General features: G+C 42.0%; 2 protein-coding genes across 2 annotated transcripts; both read right to left on the reverse strand.

Moving 5' to 3' along the window:
• Nucleotides 1–262: 262 nt before the first annotated feature.
• On the reverse strand, nucleotides 263–892 carry LOC119573455. Its single transcript, XM_037920681.1, has one exon. It carries the CDS (start codon nucleotides 890–892, stop codon nucleotides 263–265), a length of 630 nt encoding a protein of 209 aa, XP_037776609.1.
• Nucleotides 893–1,691: 799 nt separating this feature from the next.
• Nucleotides 1,692–2,868, reverse strand: LOC119573456. Its single transcript, XM_037920682.1, has 3 exons — nucleotides 2,776–2,868; nucleotides 1,881–2,195; nucleotides 1,692–1,793 (listed from the first exon to the last, which is right to left on the reverse strand). Exons 1-3 carry the CDS (start codon nucleotides 2,866–2,868, stop codon nucleotides 1,692–1,694), a joined length of 510 nt encoding a protein of 169 aa, XP_037776610.1.
• Between the last annotated feature and the right edge of the window lie 5,277 nt (nucleotides 2,869–8,145).

Consider the following 8,145-nt stretch of genomic DNA (forward strand, 5'->3'; position numbering starts at 1 on the left):
CCTGCTTATCTTCAGCCCTCTACTCTCCAATGCAGTTCTCCATCCTTCCACCTTCCTCTGTAGCTCCTGCTTCGTCTCCGCCACGAACACAATGTCATCGGCATACAGCATGCACCATGGTGGCTCTTCACGCACACCCTGTGTCATCACATCCATAACCACATTGAACAGTATTGGGCTGAGAGTCGAGCCTTGGTGCAAGCCATCCTTAACCCCAAACCCATCTGTCATTCCTACTGTGCATCAGACCTTGGTGGTAACATTATAAGTCTCGCATCATTCTCACGTATTTCTCCGTCACTCCTCGCTTGCGCATACCTCTCGACACTTCCTGTCTCGGCACTCTATGATAAGCTTTCTCTAGGTCTATAAACAACATGTGTAACACTTTTTGATTTTCTTCTCGGCAGAATATCCTGTCCGCCGTTCCTACTCCTTTCATGAAGCCCAGTTGTTGTCTTCCAATAAACGCTTCCTGTCTTATTCGGCCATCTATTATTCTTTCTAATAGTTTCAAAGTATGTGACATTAGTTTTATGCCTCTATAATTTTCACAATTTTGAACATCTTTCTCTTTGAAAATCGGTATTAATATACTTTCTTTCCATACTGTCGGGATATTCTCCTCATCCATCACCTTCCCCATCAGCATCCATAACACGTCAATGCCTTCCTCTCCCATCGCTTTCCAAGCTTCTATGGGGATGCCGTCTGGTCCCGTGGCTTTCCTGTTTTTCATCTTCAGTGCCTGTTGCACCTCTATCCTTGATATTTCCAAGACTGCACCCTGGTTAGTGTCTCCATCACCTCTGATCAGCCGTTCATTTTCCTCGTTCAGTAATTTAGAGAAATACTGTTCCCATCTCTTGTTTCGTTGTTCTGTTCTTATCATATTTCATTTGCTTAATATGTACGATATCTTTTGTGCTTTTATTCCTTGTCTTTGCCAGTTGAAAACCCTTTCCCTGTCCTTCCTTGCTGTCTAGATCTTCATACAACTGATCGTAAGCCCTGCTCTTAGCTATTGCCACTGCTTTCTTTGCCTCTTTATTCTTGGTCTTATAATTCTTCTTTATCTCTCTCGGCTAGGGAGATTTTCCATTTCTTCCTCGACTCCCTCTTCTCCGTTATTGCCCGTTGTACTTCATCATTGAACCACCAAGTATCTTTATCTTTCCAGATCTTTCCACTAGTTTCTCCTAAAATCTCTTTTCCTGCATGTATCACAAATTCCGCTCTTTCATTCCACCTGGAGTTTAGATCTTCAATTTCTTGGCTAATTTGCCCGAGTACTCTCTCTTTGAATTCTTCTTTCTTCTCCTGATCCTTCAATCTATTTGATCTTCTTAGGTCCAGGTTTCGTTGTGCTATGCACTCCTGATACCTTGATGTTCAAATCCATCACGACCAGTCGGCGTTGGTTGGTCACGTGATCACCTGGTATTACCTTACAGTTTATTATCTCAACCATATTTCTCCTACGATACAAGAGGTAGTCTATTTGGCTAGCTCTTCCGCTACTCTTGTACGGGATAAGATGTTCTTGTCGTTTCGTAAAAATAGTGTTACTGATAACCATATCGTTAGAGATGGCAAAATCAATAACACGTTCTCCATTCTCATTTCCCTCTCCATGACACATCCCTCCGTGCACTCGGCTGATAACATCGGATCTCTCCCAACATGCCCATTTAAGTCTCCACCGATAACATTTCTTTCGTCTTCAGCAACCTTCTCAAATTCATCCTGTAGTGTTGTCCAAAACTCATCTTTTCATCTTCGGTGCAACCCGTCTGAGGGGTGTACACACTAAATACGTTGATCTAAAACTCCTCAAGAGCCAGCTTTATCCATAAAATTCTATATATTTTTAAATTCACTTTCGAAACTGCACTCTTAATTCTTTCCGACACTATTATTCCAACACCATTTCTTTTGTCCAAATTTGCACTTCCATAGATTAACTTGTATCCGTCTCCCAACTCTTTCGACTTATTGCCACTCCATCTAGTTTCCTGCACACACATAATGTCCACTTTCCCTCTCCGCATCAACTCCGTCAATGCTCTTCCTCGGCCAGTCATAGTTCCTACATTAATCGTCCCAATTCTCAGCTTTTGAGCTCGCCTCTTTGGCCGCACCCGCTCTTGATGCGGTAGCCCTCGCTTGGGTGGCATCCTAGCATTGGGGTCATACTTCGAAAGACTCATTTTCATAAAGGTTTTGGCAGTGGTTTTTACGGGTAGATGCCCTTCCTAATCCCAACCCTCGCCATTATATATATGTGTGTATACATGTATATAAGTGTATATATGTACACACACACACACACACACACATATTCGACTATATCTTCGTCAGGAATGCATGAATATATATATATATATATATATATATATATATATATATATATATATATATATATATATAATATATTCGAAACCGGTCAAATACATTTCTTGTATTGTGAAGATATTCATTCTCATTCATACCTTTTATACATTTGTTAACATATATATATGTATATATAATCCATATATATATATATATATATATATATATATATATATATATATATATATATATATATATATATATATATAAGCACACACACACACACACACACACACACACACACACACATTCATATACATATATATATAGAAACGGTATGTGAATGAATATTTTCACAATACAAGAGATGCATTTAACCAGTTTCGAATGAATCTTCAGAAACGCACATCAGCGAAAGTACAGAGCACATCTATGTCAGACCTGAGCTGACGAGCACTTGGCGACCGTGACCTGGTACTCGTTTCCTGCATAATTACTGCCGCGACCTTGGGTCGCCCGATGCAGTGTTTGCATTTTTCTCAGTCGCGATGTTAGCAGCTTCCATATTTTTTACTGTTTGTTCAGTCTTGCATGGATTATTTCTGCTTCCTTCCAGTCCAGCAGATATCTGGCTTCATCCGCATGCACCACCATGGAGTTGAACTCCTGTGGTGACGGACTTCAGCTCGATGTTCGCTGATTCTGGTGTCGATACCACGTCAACACCACGTGCTTAGTCGCATCTACTGCAGATAAGCGATAAACAACGCTGTCGGGATTGTTAGTGGGCGGCTTTCTGTCTCGGATTATGTCGTGCATTTTTTCACCGGATGTGCTGGCGATATTTATTGTACTGCCATAGTGCCTGCTGATCGCATTGGAAACGTTACATGGAAAAATAGAAGTGGGTGAATGGTGGAGTAGTTAATATAATCGTCTTTATTAGTGGGGTTTCCGTACACAGAGAAAGTAGGCCATCGTCAGCCGATGGACCAGACTGGCCTCAAAAGGTCATTTCTGTCCGTCTTCTTCCTCCACGGTGAACTTGATTTCCTCGTGGGCGGAGTTAAGCTGTGTCAGCGTATGACGTAAGCACGACATTTTGGGTACGATGACGAGGACATCTACATAACGAAACCAGGTAGAATATCTGTCGATTATATTTCCCGTAGTGATCCCTCTCCAGCGTCTCCATGACGAGGCAGGCAAGGGCTGCGCTTAGAGGGGAGCCCATGGCAAGACCACTAATCTGTCGATATTCTTCCCTGCAAACTCGAATAAGCCGAAATCCACGCATAACTTTACTAGGCTCACAAAGTTGTGTTTCGGTAGCTGAAGTTCATTATCTATCATGGAGCTGGTGACTCTTCTCGACGGTTCGGACCGGAGCGATCCGAGCAGTCGAGTCTGTGGGACATTAGTAAAGGTGGATTTTATATCAAAACTAGCTATCTTTTTATTCCCGCGCCGGCATTCTAAGGACGTCTGATGAGGTCATCAGAGTTCTTTGATGACCCCCTAGAGCTAGAGAGATTTTTCGCCAAACATTTAGCCAAACGATGGGGAGCGCTGCCAATACTAGAGGTGATCGGTCTCATCCACACGCCTGGCTTGTAGACCTTCTGGAGACCTCTCATGGCCGGGTTGTGGGGGGCCTCCTCCAGCGTTTACCTCTAGCTAATCGCAGGAGTAAATCCCTCGGCATCTTGTTGAAGCTGGCGGTTTTCATCTTCCCTTAATTTTCGTTACTTTCCTGTAAACAGCAACATCGGAAAGTGAATTGTTCATTTTATGTGTATAATCACTTTGTTCAGAACAACAATACCCCCATTTTTATCAGCCTGGGTGATGACGATGGTCTCGTTGTCGCGGAGGCCCTTCAGCGCGGTGATGGGTAAGTCGATATCAATATCACTACATGCATCGCCGGTACTTTATTGTAAGAGAATATCTGATTTGGATGTAAGTATGCGAACTGAATGTCTGATACACTGCAAACAATGACTGTAGAAAAAAGTGTGTATCATGCGAGAAGAAAGAGAGAGAGAGAGAGAGAGAGAGAGAGAGAGAGAGAGAGAGAGAGAGAGAGAGAGAGAGAGAGAGAGAGAGAGAGAGAGAGAGAGAGAGAATGAGAATCAGAATCTAAACATTTATTTGTCCATAAAACAGTAATTATAAGGCCCTCCGGGAGTACAAGTCTCCTGTATAAATTGTATTTATGCAGTAATTTAAGAAGAAATATATATATATATATAACACATCATATGAACATCAGACATATATTACATATCATATACGTTAGAACGTATATTATACATTACATGAATATATACATAACTCATTTAGCATATAAGTATTTTACCTGACAGTTTACAAAACTAGTTCGAGAGTAAACTTTGTTTGAATATCACGAAGTGAAGCAATAAAAGACTAACAAATGAAGGAATAGAAGAAAAAGAGGCAGAAGAAAGGAAAATCATTATTTATGATACTGAGATAACATGTATTATTTTAATTTGTATTTGAATGAAGGAATTGTAACATTTCTTATTCTCTCGAGTGGATTGTTCCACAATACCGCACAAGATAAACGATGTTTGGCTGAGATTGTTGAGACTGTACAAATGGGACATTCAGTAGATTATTGCCTCATAAAATATCTCTTGATTTATTCTAAAACTAAACATTTTATATCTTACGACATTTACACATCTAAAACATGTAAACAGCAACAATATATATTTATATAACTAAGTTTCAAAAGATCAGCAAATCTTTTGTGCGTATGATCAAACTTCTAAAAATGTACGAGTTTGTGTACTAACATACGGGTTTTAAGGTGCTTTTATTGTTGCTTCCCAAACTGTTAGGCCATATGTTAAATGTGGGCATATACGAGAGGCATAAATCTGTTTCAAAGTGTGTTTTTTAGTGCTTATTTTGAATGGTACATCAAGCCACATTGTTTATTAATCTTCGAATGAATGTGATTTATACGGCTTTGCCAGCTCAGTTGGGGTTTCAAATAAACATCAAGAAACTTCGTTGTCAATTCACGTTTTATCACAGATGTTCCAGTGAGATGTTTGGGAGGAAAGTTGGCATTTTTTTATTCCTGTGAAATGTAATGTAATGGGTCTTGCCTATAGTTAGGGTTTATGTAGCAAAATCAAAAAAGTCTAGTAGAGTTAACTATGTTATTGATATACATTAAAAAAGGAACAGGGCCCAGAACTGAACCCTGGGGAACACCATGACTAATGAGATTTTGAAGATATGTGTTTGTCCAAACATACAAAATGCCTCCGTTTTGAAACAAATCAGTCTTATAATTTATCTCGAATGCTGTAGTGTATCAAAAGCTTTTGACAGGTTAAGAAATTTGCCAAATATGATTAAAAAAGAAAAATCGGTGAGACGGATACACATAATCTTTTTAATAATCTTGGTAAACGTAATAAGAACTGATATAGGCCGGAAGTTCCCAATGCTTCATCTATCTCTAAACATAAATAATATATTATTAGTTTAAGGAAATGCCAGAGCTGAAGTTAATATAGTTGGGAAGGATATGTTTAATGAATGTTATGGTAATATTATCAAAGTCTACAGTTTATTAAGCTGTTAATAATGTTAATTATTTCAGAGTTAGTAATAGGGAGTAAACACATTATCCTTTCTGGGGAAGAAAATCTCTCAAGACTCTGTCCTGCGATGGGACTGAATAAGCAAGATTTCCACCATGGAAGTGAAGTCGGTGATTGCACTGCCATTCATTAGAAAATTTGTTTTGTTTGTTATCTCTGTTCCTATCAAACATACTGTTAAGAGTACTTCATGTTTTCCTACGGTCATTTCTGTCTTCATCATGTGTTTTTGAGTAATAATTTCGTTTAGCATCTCTAATGATGCAGTTCAGGCGATTTCTGGCATTACGGAATTGATCACAGTGTGTTATCGGCCATTTAGCGTACTTTTCCTGAAGCTTGTTTTTCTCGAATTAAAACCTTTATTTCATTTGTAATATAGGGTTCGCTTAATGATTTTGCTTTTAGGGGGGAAAACCTTTCGAAGCATGGCATGAAAATAGAAGTAAAATTATCATAAGCAACGTTTGAATCATCTGCCCCATTTACCGAATCCTAGCAGTTCATGAAATTATTTTTGAAGTTTAAGATGTGGCATTCTGTATAGTCTCAGTAGTATATAGTTTTAGGGAAATTATCTGATATGTTACAGAAAAAGATTCCACTATCAACTGTGTTAGAGATTTTATTGTTATATGTAATCTGTGAGGATAGCAGACTTTTCCTTGGCTGTTGTTGGATTTCTGGTTGTGATGAAAAAGTATTTTGAATTTAAAATAGGTATGAACTCATGAACTTTACCATCTGACTACCACTTTAGAAGATCCAGGTTAAAATCACCAGTGAGGATTCAAAACGTATTTTCTTGTGTTATGACATTAATGATTGACTGAGTTTTATCAGTAAATAATGCTACGCCAGTGGGTCTTTGTCTCTGTGCGAAACATGTGTTAACATGAAAAGGATGACCTGGGCATGTGTTAACATGAAGGGACCTGGGCAAACATGACGCAACTGGCTGTGAGTGGAGGAGCTGAGGAACAAGCCAAGAGAGAGCGGAGTTGGGTGTGCTCCTGTGAAACCTCGTGTGTGCCTTGGACCTATAAACTTTGGTTTTGCCCTTTTTATAAGCTGGATCGTGCATGTGACATGCTGGTTTCCCCCCCCTGTATTGTGCTATAAAAAAAGTGTCGGGTAAATAACTTGGTAAATAAAGAAAGACTGCATTTTGTGTTTATTCGTGCCCTGCCTCGCCACTTGGCGTTTCCCCCGTGGTTTTCTAGGAGCTTTTGGGTGCTCCCCTTTTGGGAACTGTTCAGTGTTCACGACCCTGGGGGATAGCACGCCGTCTGCCTAGCCTCCCTTGTGTTGGGGGCTGAGAGACGAGGCGGTCGGGTCGGGAGTGGGATTTGTTTGGTATTTGATCTGAGACCGCCGTTTTATAGTCGCCAAAGATGGCGGCGCCATGGGGGAGAGGAGGCTTTGACTGAGGCAGGCACGAGTGAGGTGAACCGAGCCAATGGACCTGTCACTCCATGTGGCGGGTATGGGGAGGAAATGGGACAAAGGGCAGTACACCGAAAAGGGCCCGCAACGCGTGAAGAGTGAACTGAGGAGGAGGTGCGACTCTGAAGGGGGAGGTTCAGGGGCCTGAGGGAGGGGAAAGGGGGGGTCAGATTTAGTAACGTTGCAAGCAGAGAACCAGACGAGGTTCTGGCAACAATCCAGAGTGTCAGATTTACTGGGGTCTGCCCGGGGTCCGTGGCGAAACCCCCCGGGGCCCCGCAGCGTCGTTCGGGGGCCAGTGGTCGTGCAGAAGGGTGGGGACCCCCTCGGAACCGCTCCCTGGGGAAGGGGGCAGCAAAATCGACCCGGTCAACCCCCCTCGTTGCCTCCCTCCCCCCTTTCCTCCCCCTCGGGCGTGTTAGTTCCGGCACGCTTCTCCCCCCCCAGCCCCTTCGGCCTCCAACATTCTGTGAACGTAACCAGCTGAGTCGACAGGAAGGTGGACTGGGAAGCATATGGCCCCCTTTTTAAATGCTGGCATCTACCGGGTGGAGCCAGGAAAAGAAGGCCCTTCGGCTGGGAAAAAAAGCGGGAAGGGGCCCCCGGGGTGGAAGTGTTGGGGGCATCTGCCCCCCTCCCAACTGCCTCTTACACCGCGGGCGGAGGCTTTGAAACGCCGTTTCGGGCACCACCACCGGCCGAAGTTAAACAGGCCCAC

The sequence above is a fragment of the Penaeus monodon genome, chromosome 5 (assembly GCF_015228065.2).
Source record: "Penaeus monodon isolate SGIC_2016 chromosome 5, NSTDA_Pmon_1, whole genome shotgun sequence".
NCBI classification, from domain to species: domain Eukaryota; kingdom Metazoa; phylum Arthropoda; class Malacostraca; order Decapoda; family Penaeidae; genus Penaeus; species Penaeus monodon.

What these genes read in the sequence shown, in the direction of transcription:
- LOC119573455 (XM_037920681.1), bottom strand. Translation starts at nt 892, where the DNA reads ATGATAAGAACAGAACAACGAAACAAGAGATGGGAACAGTATTTCTCT.
- LOC119573456 (XM_037920682.1), bottom strand. Translation starts at nt 2,868, where the DNA reads ATGCAAACACTGCATCGGGCGACCCAAGGTCGCGGCAGTAATTATGCA. An exon ending in CCAAGTGCTCGTCAGCTCAG is followed by an intron (nt 2,196 to 2,775) that starts GTCTGACATAGA and finishes AGTCTTTCGAAG; the next exon opens with TATGACCCCAATGCTAGGAT. An exon ending in TTAAGAGTGCAGTTTCGAAA is followed by an intron (nt 1,794 to 1,880) that starts GTGAATTTAAAA and finishes TACACCCCTCAG; the next exon opens with ACGGGTTGCACCGAAGATGA.